This window comes from Plutella xylostella, chromosome 6 (genome assembly GCF_932276165.1).
Source record: "Plutella xylostella chromosome 6, ilPluXylo3.1, whole genome shotgun sequence".
Taxonomy (NCBI): Eukaryota; Metazoa; Arthropoda; class Insecta; order Lepidoptera; family Plutellidae; genus Plutella; species Plutella xylostella.
This window is the reverse complement of record NC_063986.1, coordinates 11065402-11084994: the sequence shown is the minus strand read 5'-3', so window position 1 is coordinate 11084994 and position 19593 is coordinate 11065402. Positions and strand designations below refer to the sequence as shown.

At 37.6% G+C, this 19593-nt stretch overlaps 1 protein-coding gene across 1 annotated transcript; it reads left to right on the top strand.

Annotated features, from left to right (window-relative positions):
* Positions 1 to 1613: 1613 nt before the first annotated feature.
* Positions 1614 to 19244, top strand: LOC105388492 (carbonic anhydrase). The gene is made up of 8 exons (XM_038119920.2): positions 1614 to 1897; positions 2581 to 2622; positions 7438 to 7605; positions 10793 to 10916; positions 11126 to 11228; positions 12253 to 12365; positions 16008 to 16131; positions 17312 to 19244. Exons 1-8 carry the CDS (start codon positions 1852 to 1854, stop codon positions 17564 to 17566), a joined length of 975 nt encoding a protein of 324 aa, XP_037975848.2. The 5' UTR covers positions 1614 to 1851; the 3' UTR covers positions 17567 to 19244.
* Positions 19245 to 19593: the final 349 nt, after the last annotated feature.

Sequence of the window (19593 nt, the reverse complement as noted above, 5' to 3'; positions counted from 1 at the left end):
TACATTTTTAGGTTTCCCTTTTTCAACCGTGGACGGTTTTAAATGAGTTGAGCGGAAACACTTAAAACATAATCTCCCATCTTAAACCCGTTGCAGAGTTAGCTTTGTCAGACAGTAAGTAAGTACATTTATATGTGTATATTTACTTATACTGAAAACTGTGGTGGATGTAATTTATTTACCTCAAGTTGAAAAGTTTTGTCGTCCAAATTTAATATAATTATGTATGTACCTACATTTACGTGCCTCTGGCATTAACACTGAAAATAGTTCACTATTCACTCTTTATAGCGGGGGTGCAATGGAGGGGTAAAGTTGGGATTGCAATATTATAGGTAGCTAGAGGTACGTACAATCGTACATATGTAAAGAATATAATAAATTGAGTTCAGTGTGAATTTTATTAGAAAATTACTTGACCCGTGCCGCTACAGTGATCTGTGGGGACACACGGGACTGCGTTATGATAAAACATTTAACAGATCGTTTTGTCTGATCAAAACTACGTAAAAAAAGTTTGAGATGGAAGTGCTTTCATTTTATACAGTATCTTAATTTAAATTATGGTAAATCTGTGCCCCACTGCTGGGCCAAGGGAGGCTTGCATGCTTATTCCATACATCTCGAAGTACTTACATATTATCAAATTAATTTAACGAAATATAATGACGAGTTACTTATAATACTTTTAGTTGCATATACTGGTATACATTATAAAATGTAGGTAATACCTGTAAGCATAAGATTGACCTAAATATTAAAATTCTTAGAACAAAAGTTGTTTAGAATGACGAGTATCTCCTCATTTACCTCCTAATATGACAAGTACTTTTTATATTTTATCAAATCTAAAATTGCCCAATCTTTATTTGTAATAGTCATCTTACTTAAGTACTTAATATTTCTTTAATTTATCGACTGATAAAATGAAATGCTTTAATCGTTTATTGCTATTCTCATTACGAATTAATTGATTGTAGTAAATCAGATAATATGAAATTTCATCTCAAATATAGTTTAGGCATGGTATAGATATTTAAGTTTATTTACAATGGTTTGACCTACGTATTCACTAAGAAAATACCGGTTAGCAAGATGCTTTGAAAGCGAAAACGTAATACTTACACTAAGTACTTAATCTAAATGGTTTTTATTAAATCAAAGCTTTACCTTTTTAAACGTTGTCACGAGACAAAAAGATGCTTTTAAAAATATTTGTCTAATCATCACCTACCCGTAAATGGTTTACAGTTTTCTGCGGTAATAAGTGCTCAAAGAGTCGTATAATGATGGAGAATTTGGGACAATGGGTTTTGATACTGGTACGACTCGTAACTATTTCTAAATGTTTTCCTGTAAGCCCTTACACTTTCCTCTTTTTTCAAAAGTTAAGTTTCACAGTCAATCTAAAGGTCCTTACAGATTTTTTCCTTACGTTTGTCCACGACTCGTAACTCTCTCTAACTGTTTTCCGCTAAGCCTTTACATTTTCATCTTTTTTCAAAGTGTCTCCGTCAATCTAAAGGTCCTTGCGGATTAAATTGGCCTCACGTGTGTCCTAGAGGCCGCAGCCCCCGGAGCCCCGAAGCGCCCGCCCGGCCGAGTGCCCGGGCCGGCAATGTGTCCGAGAGCGCCGCGCGGCCGCCCGCCGCTGACGCTGACACCGCGACAACAATAAAAAAAGAAAAAAACAACACCCCGATAACAAAACTTATGAATCAAAATAAAAATAGTGCCGCTACTAAATTTTCTTTAGTCATAAAACGCGCGGTTCACGAACCGGAGTTAGTTTTAGGTTTTTTTGTGTAATTGTTTTCTAGTCGGACTCCGATTTAAATAAATAAGTTCAAAATGTTTGCATTTATAGTGTTACCTGTGATTTTATCTTCATTTATAGGTAAGTGTATGGTTTTCAAAATTCTGAATAAATTCAAGGTACTCGATTTTCTCTATTTACTGTATTTACTTAGATATTGCTAGAAACATAAGTTTATTTTTGAAAAATCTGAAATCGGTTTTAGAATGATCTACTTAATTAACTGCACCAAAATACTCTTATTTATTATTATAAATAATCATAATTCATTTACAAAAGATCTTATTTTTCTAAATTGTTTAGTAAAATAAACTTATAAAATATTTGTTTAAAAAAACTAGATCAGAATTTTATAAAAACTGGTGAATTCACGCAGCACGCACCTGGCTGCGTCATCTCGTGTAATTTATGCAAAGTTCACGCATATCTAGTTCCTTTGTATTAAATTATTTTAATTACCTCTTCACTAACCTTTTAAACATTATGACTATCCTATAAATAAGTATAAAACACGGAAGATATTATAGTTTGAAAAAAACCGTGGTAGTTACGTCTATACAATATAAAAGAAATTAAACATGGAGATTTCTCTTAAGATCTATTCGTTATCCCGGTTTATATGTGGAGCTATTTAATAATTGTATAAGTAAAGTTAAATCACTCTAATTTAGAGAAGACATACCCTTGCCCTGATGCATATAAGTTTTTAATGTTATAATTATTTTGCTAAGCTAATTAGTACCTACGTATATGTTTTATTCCAGATCTGACTCACCAAGCACGCACATCGGCATGGTCGTACGCAGGTTAGTAAAAAAAGATTAAAATACTCGTATAAAGAGCTTCAGCTTCACTAGCCAAATTTATCCTTATTTACATAAGTAAGTAAGTCTAAGTATTACTTATATGTCTAAATCCAAAACTTAAATTTAAACTAAATTCCCTGCCAACAAAATTGATTTCACCACCCTCTGAAAATTATATATATATATTTTTTTAGCATACTTATATCATGAAATATTCAGGAGGTAGGTTTTAAATTGTAGCTTGTTGCATACAAAAACCGAGGTATACAGTTTCGAAGTCACAGACAAAGATACATGACACCTATATTTTTTGTAGCAAGAGCTATAATATCTTTCTATCTCTGTGTAATACTGCGGCAAAACCTTTTCAATGCAGGCTGATGAAATTACCAAGCAGATATGAAAATGAATATAATTTGATCATCAAGATACCAAGTGAGTATGTACGATACTTTGATTATACACAATATAATCAAAGGTACGATAGTATTACAAACTTCTGTTCTTTCTTTCTAGTACCTTCTTGACGTATGCTTCATTAGCCTCAAATCAAAGGGAAATTATCTTTGAAATCAATGTAACGAAACCTTATCAAAAATCTAAATTAATATAAAATGCATTATCGATTTATCAACCATCTTTTTGCCACTAGTTCATGAAATACTTACCTACATAATTATCTGTAGGTAATCTGAATCAGAAAAACTTTTCAAATTGTGTTCTATGTAGGTACTTACCTATAAATTCGCTAAGAAGCTTACTGTCGTGTGATATTTGTTTGATAGTCGTAGTCGTTACTGATTCTCGTAACTGATTTATAAGGTTTATTGGGTCATTTTTCGGTTTGCAACACCATATCTTAAATTAAATAATTACATACGTAACTACAGTATTGATAACAATCAAATTAGCTACATCACAATGACGTCCGTCTATCTGTCTGTAAGAATCGATAAGAATCGGCGATTCAAATACCATATAAAAAATATATTCTTAAAGATGGTTCAATGTTTTCTGCACCCAAAACTTTCTCACCTTTTAGGCAATATCAATAAATTCAGGAACTAAGTAGTTATTGTGAGAATTAATTTAATTACAATGTGGTAGCACTCAAATGTCTCACCCACGTGTAAATAACGAATTTACATAAGTAAATAATTAAATAACAAATTGCATGTGAAATGTAGAGAAAAAATTGTAACTGTTTTAATAGTAGGTTATAATGATTGATAGAAATAAATAAGTGATAATTATGTTCCTAGGTAAGATGTAATACCTGCGTGAAGTTAGCAGCCTAAAGTTAGCAGCCTATGAATATGCGACCAAATTAAGATGGTCACTTCACTCATCCTGTTCTTATTCAATTAAAACGTATGCAAAGGCTTACGTTGTGTATAGTAGTAGTACTATATGCTAATAAAAATTTAATACAAACCAATATTGACAAAATTACCATAATTCTAACTTATTTAAATTAAAGTCAGCAGCCTAAATGGTCCATTTGTATGGAGACACCTGGAAGTTGTCCAGATGCCAGCATCTCACCTAGTTTATTTTGTGTGTTGTTTTATAAGAAAAGGCTGACAGAAGTTTCATCAACATTGAAAGAGGATAGCAGGGGTAGCCGGGCCACTTTATAACAGATTTTGGTGGAAAATCGTCATTTGTATGGAGACACCTGGAAGTTGTCCAGATGCCAGCATCTCACCTAGTTTATTTTGTGTGTGGTTTCATAAGAAAAGGCTGACAGAAGTTTCATCAACATTGAAAGAGGATAACAGGGGTAACGGGACGAAAGAATGAAAAAAAAAGTTAGCAGCCTAAATGGTGAATTTGTATGGGGGCACCTGGAAGTCGTCCAGATGCCAGCATCTCACCTAGTTTATTTTGTGTATATTCCCATAAACAAAGGCTGACAGAAGTTTCATCAACATTGAAAGAGGATAGCAGGGGTAGCCGGGCCATTTTATAACTGATTTTGGTGGAAAATCGTCATTTTGTATGGAGACACCTGGAAGTTGTCCAGATGCCAGCATCTAACCTAGTTTATTTTGTGTGTGGTTTTATAAGAAAAGGCTGACAGAAGTTTCATCAACATTGAAAGAGGATAACAGGAGTAACGGGACGAAAGAATGAAATAAAAAGTTAGCAGCCTAAATGGTGACTTTGTATGGGGGCACCTGGAAGTCGTCCAGATGCCAGCATCTCACCTAGTTTATTTTGTGTATATTCCCATAAACAAAGGCTGACAGAAGTTTCATCAACATTGAAAGAGGATAGCAGGGGTAGCCGGGCCATTTTATAACTGATTTTGGTGGAAAATCGTCATTTTGTATGGAGACACCTGGAAGTTGTCCAGATGCCAGCATCTCACCTAGTTTATTTTGTGTATATTCCCATAAACAAAGGCTGACAGAAGTTTCATCAACATTGAAAAAGGATAGCAGGGGTAGCCGGGCCACTTTATAACTGATTTTGGTGGAAAAACGACATTTTATATAGAGACACCTGGAAGTTGTCCTGATGCCAGCATCTCACCTAGTTTATTTTGTGTGTTGTTTCATAAGAAAAGACTGACAGAAGTTTCATCAACATTGAAAGAGGATAACAGGGGTAACGGGACGAAAGAATGAAATATAAAGTTAGCAGCCTAAATGGTGACTTTGTATGGGGGCATCTAAAAGTCGTCCAGATGCCAGCATCTCACCTAATTTATTTTGTGTGTTGTTTCATAAAAAAAGGCTGACAGAAGTTTCATCAACATTGAAAGAGGATAACAGGGGTAACGGGACGAAAGAATGAAATATAAAGTTAGCAGCCTAAATGGTGACTTTGTATGGGGGCACCTGGAAGTCGTCCAGATGCCAGCATCTCACCTAGTTTATTTTGTGTGTTGTTTCATAAAAAAAGGCTGACAGAAGTTTCATCAACATTGAAAGAGGATAGCAGGGGTAGCCGGGCCATTTTATAACTGATTTTGGTGGAAAATCGTCATTTTGTATGGAGACACCTGGAAGTTGTCCAGATGCCAGCATCTCACCTAGTTTATTTTGTGTGTGGTTTCATAAGAAAAGGCTGACAGAAGTTTCATCAACATTGAAAGAGGATAACAGGAGTAACGGGACGAAAGAATGAAATAAAAAGTTGGCAGCCTAAATGGTGACTTTGTATGGGGGCTCCTGGAAGTCGTCCAGATGCCAGCATCTCACCTAGTTTATTTTGTGTATATTCCCATAAACAAAGGCTGACAGAAGTTTCATCAACATTGAAAGAGGATAGCAGGGGTAGCCGGGCCATTTTATAACTGATTTTGGTGGAAATCGTCATTTTGTATGGAGACACCTGGAAGTTGTCCAGATGCCAGCATCTCACCTAGTTTATTTTGTGTGTTGTTTCATAAAAAAGGCTGACAGAAGTTTCATCAACATTGAAAGAGGATAGCAGGGGTAGCCGGGCCACTTTATAACTGATTTTGGTGAAAAATCGTCATTTTGTATGGAGACACCTGGAAGTTGTCCAGATGCCATCATCTCACCTAGTATGCCCCCATACAAAGTCACCATTTAGGCTGCTAACTTTATATTTCATTCTTTCGTCCCGTTACCCCTGTTATCCTCTTTCAATGTTGATGAAACTTCTGTCAGCCTTTTCTTATGAAACAACACACAAAATAAATTAGGTGAGATGCTGGCATCTGGACAACTTACAGGTGTCTCCATACAAAATGACGTATTTCCACCAAAATCTGTTATAAAGTGGCCCGGCTACCCCTGCTATCCTCTTTCAATGTTGATGAAACTTCTGTCAGCCTTTGTTTATGGGAATATACACAAAATAAACTAGGTGAGATGCTGGCATCTGGACGACTTCCAGGTGCCCCCATACAAATTCACCATTTAGGCTGCTAACTTTTTATTTCATTCTTTCGTCCCGTTACCCCTGTTATCCTCTTTCAATGTTGATGAAACTTCTGTCAGCCTTTTCTTATGAAACAACACACAAAATAAACTAGGTGAGATGCTGGCATCTGGACAACTTCCAGGTGTCTCCATACAAATGGACCATTTAGGCTGCTGACTTTAATTTAAATAAGTTAGAATTATGGTAATTTTGTCAATATTGGTTTGTATTAAATTTTTATTAGCATATAGTACTACTACTATACACAACGTAAGCCTTTGCATACGTTTTAATTGAATAAGAACAGGATGAGTGAAGTGACCATCTTAATTTGGTCGCATATTCATAGGCTGCTAACTTTAGGCTGCTAACTTCACGCAGGTAGATGTAATTTCTGTCATTGTTACGAGGGCACATGTTTTGTTGCACTGCACAGGTTTCCTCGTACTACTGCAGTAGTTACACGGTTGCAACTTGCTACCCTGATTCTGGAAAAAACTATCGTAGGCTTATCGCGGAAAGTATCATCATCAGTATGCCCTTGGGTACTTCTGCTGAAAATTTCCAAAAAGGCTATTCTATTCTATCCTATTCTCTGTGGGGGTGCAAGTACCTGCACCTTTGTGCATATCCCCAAGGTATAAACTGCCTTGGACCATTTCCCACCACGCTGGTCCACTGCGGGTTGGTCGATTCACATATCTAGATGTGCTAAGTCTAGATGTGCAGGTTTCCTCACGATGTTTTCCGTCTCCGTAAGAGCGATGATAAACATTGTACAACTCATTGGTATATGCCAGCGCTGGGATTCGAACCCGCATCTCTGGCGTGAGAAGCGGGCGCTTAACCGAGTGAGCTACCACCGCTCCCGACGTTTACCTTAAGTATACCTACTTAAGTCTCCATTTCTTCCAGACGAGCCCTCCTGGCCGGGCGCGTGCACCAGCGGTGCGCAGCAGTCGCCCATCAACATCGTCACCGCGGCGGCGGTGGCGGACCACGGGAGCGCCGTCATCCGCTCCCCGCTGCAGTTCAGGGGGTACGGGGCTGTCGACGTCAGCGCCGTCAATAATGGACATACGCGTGAGTGATGCACTGTGTGTCTAGTATAGATCTACTGTAGAGCAACGTGGACCTGAGTGTACCACCGATCTACCGATGACTGGCAGTATGACAGGTGATATCATCATTGGTGGGCAGCAGTTGCCCATCAACATCGTCACCGCGGCGGCCGTGGCGGACCACGGGGGCGCCGTCATCCGCGCCCCGCTGCAGTTCAGGGGGTATGGAACCGTGGACGTCAGCGCTGTCAATAATGGACATACTCGTGAGTGATGCACTTCCTTATGTAGATCTACTATAGGACAAGGCAGGAGCCGTCATCCGCTCCCCGCTGCAGTTCAGGGGGTACGGAGCTGTCGACGTCAGCGCTGTCAATAATGGGCATACGCGTGAGTGATGCACTGGCTGTCTAGCGAACGTAGGATAATATGGACCCTGTACCTTCAGCTTCATTACCTAAGTAGCTCTACAATTCTGTACCTAGTCAAACTCACAAATTGTGAGCATGAGTATGGAACATTGACGGTTTGTGAGTTTGACAAAAGTGAAGAGCTACTTAAGTAGGTACTAATTGAGCGAATGGAGCAGACAGTATTGCTTATCTGCTGATCACTGGTAGTAGCTTTCATACTGTAATAACAAAGTAGACTGTCAAAATCATACAAAAATACCATTACCAGTCATAGGTAGATAGAGTTATTGAAAATGAAACTGGCCCATACAGTAAGTCAGTGGCAGTGCGTGCGCGATAATTTCATGAACTGAGAGAAGAATTAGAGCACCTCAGATCACAGCAAAAGTAAATGGGACGGACGTTTGCAACATCCCAGGTTAGATACATAGATCGACCATCAATGAATCGTCAGCAGAAATTTCTGGATCATAGATTGTCCCCTCAATATAATAGACATCAAACAGTCATTGCCCGATCTCAGTCATGGTCACAGGTAGGGTATAAAGCACATGATATCACCTATCAGAGCACTGTAATGGAGACCTTACGTCCTTTACAATAAGGAGGATACGATTACTAACCACCAACAAAAGTACAAAGGTGTGGCCCATTTTATTAAGGTCAGAAAAATTACATCCAATAAAAGGATGATCTGACACTGGATTTGTTGCTCAACTAGTCGGTTTACCAAGTAATTATTCATTTTTCGAGTGAGTTACGGGCATATCTGAAGATCATGGTCGATCGATGATATTTTGAGACTTGATTGTCCACTTCTTGACTGTCTCATCCCATTATCAGAGAAATCCTTTGTGTTGACTTGAGCACTTGCAGAAGAGCGTTGTAAGGGGTTTACGAGGAAGATAATAATTTGGTACTTAAATTGGGGTTGCTACGTTGCTAGGATTTAGGGAATACATAAAAATATCTAAGTTAACCTAATGCTAATGCAATGTAACTTAACAGTGCTCTAAATAAAAACAATTAAGTAGGGTTTAGGGAATAGAATAGAATCTATAAGACCTACAAACGGTAAAAAAAGTCACGTAGACGTTACGCATTTTTATGGATACTGAACAAGTGCTTTTCATCAACCCTCACTGAATTTTTGAAGTAGGTACTTAATTACAAGTAGGTAAGTACTTAACTATATCTTGATATTGTATTCTTCATCTGAGCAATAACCCCTCATTATGCGTACGCACGCTATTAAACTCCTCCCTTTAGGAACAAAAATTACAGTTTTTAAACAAAAACAAAAAAACTGATAAAATCTTGACTAAAAGTTGGTGGTTTTTGCTTTTATGTTTTTTATAGTACTTAAGTATAAAATTAGTACATCCTTACTTACACAAGGTGTTTCGGTTGTAGAGGTTAGTCTTGGGTGATATTATATTTTATGTACTTACTTAGGTACTTACAACTACATACCTAGGTATCAAATACAGCTACCTGTATGCCATGCCTACCTAGCACCTACCCATTGTGTTAATGTTTTTTTACGCAGGTAAGTTAAGGTTCAAAATTAACTTCGACCTATTTAACTATGATCACGACTCGGTAGGTATACCTAATGTTAAATTCAAGATAGCTCTACTATTATAGTAACTACTTACCTATTTACGTAACTCATATACCTAATAACAATAGCTTGATATTACTCGAAATGAGTGAACTAACAATGAAATTTAATAATGACTAGTAATTTCTTTGTGTTTTATGTCCATTTTTATTTTTAATATTTTTTTGGTAATGCTCGAACATAGTGAATGATATAAAAAATAGCTTCAATTTGCATTTAGTACGTTTTCTATCTGTGTAAGTACCTACATGATAGTATGTAATTGTGGTAATACCTTTTGCTACTTAAGTATATATTTCTTGTTTCATTATAGTCATATCATAAAATCATAACCTATATGTCTAACTACCTATACTTACCTGTGTAAGTAAAATAAAAGTACTTCCATCTTTCATACATTCAGATCCGGACATCAAATCCAATTTATTTATGACTGTATTGACACGTCCAATCGCTGCATGCTGCTTGTGTGCATGATGTTATCCTGTCCAGCTTCAAACACTTTTTACTCTAGATGGAAGTGTACACATACTGTATTGTAAAGTCAGTAGGTACTTACTTACGTCAAGTAAATAACGTTCATAAAAAAATGTTTACATTTTGTAGACTAGCAAAGTAGCCATACTTACATAAATGAGCACCGACCAAGGTGTATAAGTTATAGCCTCCTGACACCTGGCGTGCTATGAGTAGGACATTGAAAAAAAATATAATATATAGTTTAAAAATACCTATATTAAAAGTTTTATGGAGTATCCCTGTTATTCCTTTAAAGTTTTATAAAGTACCTATTCCTTAAACAATTTGTTCTTTGACAAAGTGACAAAACAGTTCAGTAGTATTTTTTTTTATTTTTTTTTAAATTTAATAACAGTGTATAGGTACATTTATTCCTCTCGGGGTCAGGAGGATAGAGTGTCTAATGCCTATACTTACATCCGTCTTACCAGTGATGTGCTACTATGAGAACCAATGAATATGATTATTGGTGGATATCAAAGAAACGCAGCATAGCAAATTTCTGGTGGATAGGCAGGCACTGCATCATTATTATTCTGCGACTGCATGCATCCCTTAAAACATGTGGTAAAACATCTGATGTTAAATTTTCCTACTTGCCTCGCATATTCATCTATCTCATATAATTTCTAATTGGTTTGGTCTTCGCACAGTGAAATGGAACGCGGTGCCTGGAGGGCCAGCGCCGACGCTGTCTGGAGGTCCCCTGCAGGGCAACTACACCTTCTTACAGTTCCACCTGCACTGGCTGTCTGAACATGCTGTGGATGGCATCAAGTGAGTATCATTCCTTGTCATACTGGCCTCTTCCACAACAGCCTGACCTCAGCATTCAATATATTAAGTTCCTGGGCCCGTAAAGCCTGTATCTCCAGCTGATAGCACACAGCGTTCGGCCGCGAATCACTTGCCGCTATGCAAGCAATTGAACCTTTAATAAAAAAAATGTATTATTAAATTTATTAATAGTATGCGCGTGTATGCAGGTACCCCCTGGAGATCCACTTCGTCCACGCGAGGACGGGGCTAAGCATTGAAGAAGCGCTACAGAAGCGGGATGGTCTTGCTGTCATAGGAGTTCTGTACAAGGTTAGTAGTAAATCAAAGCTAAAAGATTTCCCCATGGTTTCAGGATAAAAGTAGTGACAGACATAATTATTAATCCACCCTAGTTCAGGGCAATTTTTCCGGGCCCTTAAAGTATGAGCCTTATTTAGTAAAAACCGGCCAAGTGCGAGTCGGGCTCGCGCACAAAGGGTTCCGTAGCAGCAATTACAGTTAAATCAACCTATCTCAAAAACTATAAGAGATACTTTGATCAAACCAAAAATCGTTGAAAGAGTTAATTAGCATGCATCACCTCTATTTTTTTTAGAATTTTATACCACGTAGTTATAAAAATAGAGGGGGGGGGACATACTTTTTACGACTTTGAGAGCTGATATCTCAAAAACCGTTCACTTTAAGAAAAATGTTTTTTAGAAAACTTTATATCATTTTAAAAGACCTTTCCATTGATACCCCACACGGGTATGTACATCGAAAAAAAAAATTTCGTCCCTCAGTTACATGTATGGGGGGCCCCACCCCCAATTCTTTTTTTTACTATTTAGTGTCATATTTTTGTAGCGGTTCATACAACACATATTCCCATCAAATTTCATCACTGTAGTACTTATAGTTTCCGAGTAAATCGGCTGTGACAGACGGACAGACGGACAGACGGACAGACGGACATGACGAAACTATAAGGGTTCCGTTTTTGCCATTTTGGCTACGGAACCCTAAAAACGAGAACACCCATGCTTCATTTTCACATCCCCTAACCATAAGAGTCCCTCAAGGCTATCCATCCTTGTACTCCTGTTATTGATCCTGATAAAAAGTAATGTCACCACAATACCTTACGCATGCTACTTCTCCTCAGGTGGAGAAGAGCCCTGACAGCGGCCCTTTTATTTAGTGCGAGCCTTAACAACGGGGAAATCCATACTTCATTGTCGAATCCAGTTAATATAGAGGTGTTCCTCAAGGCTCCATCCTTGGACCCCTATTATTTGATCATGTTAAAAAGTAAAGTCACCACAATATAAACCATGCTATTCATCATCAGGTGGAGAAGAGCCCCGACAGCGGCGACGCCCTGGAGGAGCTGATGCCGATGATCCCGGGCATCATGAACTTCACGGAGAACGAGCCCACTAGTGCCGACATCATTGACTTGAAGTAAGTATACAGTATGGGTCCTATGTGAACATATGTTGTAGTTGTCTGCCTGTGTAACTTTCTGTGGTACCTTAGTATGAAAATAATCAAGCTTTTTCTTAAAGTTTTCATATACCTAGTTACTTACGAAGTTACGAATAATTGTTGTTAAGGGTCGGCAATAGGCAATCGAGGGTTGGCATTGTCATAGAATTATGTAGTAAATGATGCTCTACAGCCTTGAAAAAAATCACACCGGTAGTCGAAGAGTCTAGCTAGGTGCTGAATCATTCGAATTTAAGTAAAAGCTTATGGATAACTGTAAATTAAATTCAGAATATGACGAAAAACCAGTAAATGACACTCCCGTATTGTAACAACTGTGTCGTAATCATCAAGAGATTTCATATGATTTTTATCATATTATAAAGTTAAAGGCCTGGACTAGGCGCTAAATACCTTGTTTTTTAATAAACACACACTTATTTTGTGTAAATTAATCCCAAACTTGAGCAATTTTTTTCCCTCAAATCTTCATACAAATATCTATGGCGGCTTTCTGTGTTATAAAATCATAAACACAAGTGACGTTTGACTCAGTTGGCCGCTGGCCTCCAAAGAAGGGTCACGTCGGTTTAGGCAGCACTGACAGCTCGCGATCTTATCGTGTACAGATACAAAATCACTGCACATTGGTTGTCATTGCACTTTTTCAACTTTTATGAGACCAACGTAATTTGATTTGAAATTGAGGAAGCATAATTCTTTCAGTATATTCAATACATTAAATTAAATTAGATAGTGTGCAATATTCTCGTGACATTACAGTGTCGTAAAGGTCTGATGAGGAGCAGGAATATAGCGAATGGATCTAAGTGATGACAATACGCACGAACATTAGGTTAGGGATCAAAAATACAGTCTCTTGGTGCTGGTTGAGGTATGGTCTCGTGAGGATCTGATGAGGGCAGTAACACGGTGGTGGCTCAATTTTATTTCAAAGATGTTAATAGCTAAAAGCATCGAGTTTGGGCTATTAAGTATGTTTTTCAGAGAGAGAGAAAGAGATTTTATTTTTCCTCTGGATGTGTTAGGTTTACTGGGTTTACTAAGTTCATTCTGTTAATGGCATCAAGTTGTTATGTGTTCATAAGTAATAATTATTTATTAACAAAATGCTGTTGGTTCTCCACGAAAATGTAAAAATAAAAATAAAATAAATAAAAATAAATTCGTAACGCAAAATTTTCAATGACGGAATTTCTTCTATAGACAGTAGCCACAAAAAAAACAAACGATAGATGGCGTGATTTGAAGATAAAGATACATTTATTCGACACATAGACAGCAACAACAAAAAAAAATACAGATTTAAAGAAAACAAACACATACTTATACAAAACATCAAAGAAAAAAAAAGGATACACATCAAAATAACTGGAAAAAATATAAGCCCCAATTTACTTTTGTGGGACAGGGAGTACCATAATATTTTTTTTGGGTTACTCCCCATCTATGCGAAATATCAGCTTGATATCTTTACCCGTTTCTGAGAAAAAGGGCGGTGACAGACGGACAACAAAAAGATCCTATAACGGTTGCTTTTTTTCTTTTGACGTTCGAAACCCTAAAATTAAGTAAAAATATTATGCTGCTACCAAAAAATGTACATTTACGGTGGCCTGCGCCTAAAAGTATACAGGCGGAGTTTTTAAAATAGCGATCCCTGATGATGAAGGGACCAGCTACATCTGTTATAAATCCAGGGACGTGTTGTGTGTGATGTGTGTAGCAGTGGTGTTTATGTGGATGTGCTTGAGCAGCATGTGAGCTTGAGATCGCTATTTTAAAAACTCCGCCTGTATATTTTTAGGCGCAGGCCACCGTACTTACAGGTATTGAAAAAGCGGTATATAGTACTAAACAAATTATAAACAAACAAAAAACCCGACTGCACGCTAAAAATATGAAAACAAGTCCCAATGTTAATGGAAAGTATCGTAGGCGGGGACCAGCAAAGGGTTCACCATTTAGCTGAATGTTACTTAGAAAACGGCCTTGAGTGGCGGTCAAGTTGGTCCCCGCCTGCGATACTTTCCATTAACATTGGGACTTGTTTTCATGTTTTTAGCGTACAGTCGGGTTTTTCGTTTGTTTATAATTGTATTTTTTTATTTGTAACTTTTTAGTTGTTTTTATTTTATGAAATTTTACGTCAGTAGTTCATGATCATTTTTTATTTCAATAATTTTGGTGTTGTTATTTAAATACCTTCAATATGCATATTTTTATAATGTGAAAATCAAGCCCTTTCATTTGATACCTTACACGGCAAAGTTGAATTATTATTTTTTCGATCATCACGTTATGTCCTCTAGAGGGCGCTATGTTCATTTTAATGGAACGTCACATAGCCTATAACCATCGCGCCATCAATACGCTTCTAACAATACCTCATACATCAAAATCTATCAAGCCGTTTAGGCTACAGGAGGGAACAAAGAAACAGACAAACATACATACATACAATCAAAAAACATTACCCTCCTCTGTCGGCAGTCCGGTAAAAAGGAGTAAGACAGGGGGTCATTCTGAACTTTTGCTCTACGAGTTTTGGAAATTAACTTTGTTGGACATGTGACTTTTTACCATGGAAAACGAATATTTTTTTTCGCGAATTTGCAAATCTCGTAGAACAAAAGTTGTTCAGAATGACCCCTTGAGTCATCCCCTTTTGGCTTAGTATAGCCCTTTTGCGACACTATGTATTTACTTTGCTTTGTCGTCGGGGTTCAGTTTGCTCCAGAATGCCCGAAACTTATTATCTACACTTTAATACTTGTAGTTACCTTTCTACAAGTAAATACCACATTTGTTTGAGAAAGCTAATCGGGTTCCGAGTATAGAGTAAAGTGGCACCCCTATTAATTTCTACTCTTTCCTGGTGCCTACCAGTGTAAGTAAGAATTATACTTACTTACCCTAAAATCACCCAAAATGTACTTGAACATAATTGTCAATAAAGTTGGCGAGTAAAAGTTTATCGACCCACTGTGCAAACTTACATGTGTGCGTGTCACTGCGTGTGCTGTGTGAAGAGCATTGAAAACCCAAAATTGGCGCGGCACGTCACCCTGTAAGGGCCCTTAAATAGTTAACTGAATCAGAAGGGGTGCATATTTTAGCGATGCAATTAAATTTCACATAATTTCACTGAAATATGAAAATGAGACATGAAATGGACATCTCTATAATTAGTTTCGGTTCCGCTTCTGTGTTTTGAACTTAGTATATAATATCCTTACAGTTCATTATTGTAGCTAAGTATATTGTAGGTATAAATTTTTGTTTCATTTAACTAAGTATTTATTATTGTTTTAAGTACATTAAAGTTTTTGCCTTTGTTACCACTGGCAAGCATATCTATGATATGTACGGGGCGACCATAGTAGTACACACATTGAGACTCCATCACCTACCCCATAGACTAGATTACCCATCCGCTCTACATACCCCCTCCTCCTCAGCCGAATCCTGGGCGCGGACCGGTCGTCGTTCTTCACCTAGTGTTGTAGCTAACTCTATAAAATGGCATACCTTTTGATATAACTATTCCTGCACTACCTACCAATATTTGGCTCTACATCTCCACCTCCTCCTCAGCCGTATCATGGGTGCGGACCGCTCGTCGTTCTTCACGTACCAGGGCTCGCTGACCACGCCGGGCTGCTCGGAGGCCGTGCAGTGGATCGTGATGGAGACGCCGCGAGCCATCTCCGATGCTCAGGTATGGATGTACCCTCGATAGGTTCTGACCAATACAGTCAAAAACATTAAAAGCAAACAAAGCCCGTTTGGAAGCTAGGTGGTACCTAATCAGTACAGATGGCTGAAACCTATTTCAGGGAAGCTAGAAATATAATTATGTCACATCACCTTCAGTAGATCATAAAATTTAAATGTTTGCGCTGGGGTGGCGGATTTAGTTTTTTTGCTGACTGTACCCTGGATTGGATAGGTTCTGACAAATGGAGTCGCAAACACTTAGGTACACCAACTTAGCCCGTTGGAATAATCTGGCGAAAGGTGGCTGAAGTAGTGTGTGTAGAAGACTAGAAGCTTGAGAAAGTATGAGATTTTTTAATCCATCTTGGTTTGAAACAAAGCGAGTCGACGGTAAAGACAACATAATTTTTTACTCTAGTTTTCGAGTTCTTACGCAGTTTAAAGTTATAAATCATCATAATGACCGGAAAGTAGGCAAGTTTTAACATATTTTTATTGTATTATAACTGCTGAACACCATTAATTTATGGCTTGTGTCCATTGTTGCATAGATTCCATTCCGTACACAAGTTCATGGACAGTTGTAGTGGTGTAGCTGATGTAACGTGGTAGGTAGGTACTGGGTTCGATTCCAGTCCACTGCCAAGGCTAACACACTGAATCCTTACCTAGGTGTTGATCGCTAATCCTAATACTATTATAGAATTTACTACAAGCATACCTAAGTGGTTCTTAAATAACCTAGGTGGTTCTCAATATAACTGTTTCAATTTTATTTTCTGCCACCATTACATAAAGCTAAACGGAAGCCCTAGAGATGCAACCCACTGTAAGTTAGGCCTCCATCATATTTCGCGAAGGTCCGCGGTCCTTGCATTTCTGATACTTGATGTCAAAAATACAGCTTCTCAATACACAAAAAAAAAACACGCACTCACGCCTTGTACTAATGTACTCCCTTGCGGGGTAGGCAGAGGTGCATTGCTGCACCCACTTTTCGCCAGAGTGTTATGTTAGTCCAAATGTAATAGGGGGCGGGCCTATTGCCATTTTACGGGCATATCCAAGACCCGAGAACAAATGTTTAAACAAATATCTGCCCCAGCCGGGAATCGAACCCGGGACCAATACACTTCATTGAATAGTCACTATAACCACTAACCAGCGCACTTCTCCTGCAGTTCAAACTGATCAGCTCAGCAGACGTGGGCGGTCAAGCGAACTACCGCAGTCTCCAGCCCAACAACCGGCCTGTCTACCGCAGCGTCTCCGCCTCAGCAGCCCTGGCTCCAAGCCTGCTCACCCTTCTCAGTGCTCTCTACGCCACCTCGCCCAGTCTCGTCGCTGCAGCCAAGAAGACCTTATGCGGCCTGGTTAATCTGAAGAAGAAGCTACTCGGTCTTGGAGGGATTAACTGCGAAAAGCTAGTCGGTTAAGTGGATGTTTGGAGTGGTTTGGTTTTTGTTTTGGGTGTGATGGTGTCACATCTATTTGCGAATCAGAATAGCGGTAAAATTCATACAATGGATGTACGCTTGAAAAGTTAGCAGTTGAATCTAAGTAAGTATAATGTGAAACGCTTTAGATTGTGGTAGATTGTAGCTGGTTCATAACTTATTTTCGACGAGAAGTTATAGTAACTAGATAGTGAGGATAAAAGAAACGTTTTACTTACTACCTACTGCATTGATACTGTAAAAGGCGGATGTCGACGCAATTAATTGGAAGCTTGATAGAAAGCCATAAAGGCTCACAATAAAATTAATAATTATTGCTGCATTTATTGTTGTATTAGATAATAAGCCTATAAAGTTTTTACAATCATTGTAATTCATGTTTATAAGAGCAATTCTTTAAGTTTACAACTGAAAGGCAACGACACCACTATTATCAGACAAAAGACTTTGCTGAAAACTAAGGGCTATTATAAGTTGTTCGTACCTATGTGTAGGTATCCAAAAGTCTTCTGAAGGCTTTCAACCAAGGCGTCCTGCCTGCCCATGAGTGGTTGAATGAGGAAGGTTGAGTACAGAATAAGTGTTTAGTTAGGCCCTCCCTTGAGTCCCTTGGCAGCAAGAGACCGGTTAAGATATTAAACCCCTAAAAATAGTGCCAAATAAATCAATAATTACATCATGACATAGTTAGGTATAATTTTATAGGTATCCAGGTGTCTCAAACTCTTAAGGTAAGTATTTTAGCAAATTTTACCTGCATTGTGCTAATCAAATTAATAATTTAAGTAATCTATGACGTTTTTATCATACCTACTGAATCATTTTAAAATTAGTCGTTTTTATAAATAGAATACACGCAGTTCTATTTTTGTCACACAATCAACTATATTAATCAGCTACTTAAATACTGATTATAGATTATTTGATGATCGATATAAAAACTTTACATACTTACAAATAAAATGATTAATCCTGATATTACCATCGCCGCTTTGATGTTCATGCTATGATGATTTAGATAATAATTTTATGATATTTCTACTGCATTTTTTGTTTATCGTTTAAGTGAAAAATTATAGTTAGGTATCCTGCATGTTTACCTAAACCTAGGCTGTGAAATACTAATTTAAGTTTGTGCATGTCGTAGAAGAAAATGAGTTAATTAATGATTATAAACTATTGTTTTACAATTGATTGGGCAGACCTCAGATCAACAAAGTTGGTCGGAGACTGAATCCTATCACACTGTCTAATTTACTGTTTTGAAGTTGATACCATGTTGATACCTACAGTGGGGCTTCAGCCAAGTAAAAGTAAGTAGCGGTTTTTGAAACTATAAATATATACTGTATTCTATTTACCAATGTAACTTGTAATTCAGTAATTATTGATGGTAAATCGGAGGAAGGTAATATCATGTATAGGTAGCCACCAAGTGTAAGTCTAGGTAAGTAGATATATTATGTAAACACTATAAAAGTGTAGAGTAGTCCAGAGATAATTAGTAATATTTACCTATCATTTTAAGTTTAAATTTTCTGACACGATCCTCAGAAGTACTTTGACCCAGTGATATATAATTTTTCATACTTATATTTTTGTATGGTTGTGTTTTTTTGCTGTGGAGATAATAAATACCTTTGTTAATACAACTACAGCATTATTATGTTTCCTTTTATTCTACCTTAAACCTGCCTAAGCGTCGAGAAATAGACCAGACGAAATCGATCGATAGATCGATACGGAACCGGATCGCACTGATAAAATTCTACCCTATACATAGTAGGTACCTATAAGTACATGTATAATTATGTATTGTTGTGGTAGCTGGTATTGTGATGTTTCCTCTTTATAGCCGCTCTCCTTCCTCTATTGACACAAGGTACCTACGTAAGTACTTAGGTGGGTTGATAAGTTGAGTACTTACCTAGGCCTACGTAGTTGCTAATTTTCTATATCACTACTACTTATATCTTTTCATAAACACAGAATCAGAAAATAGCCAA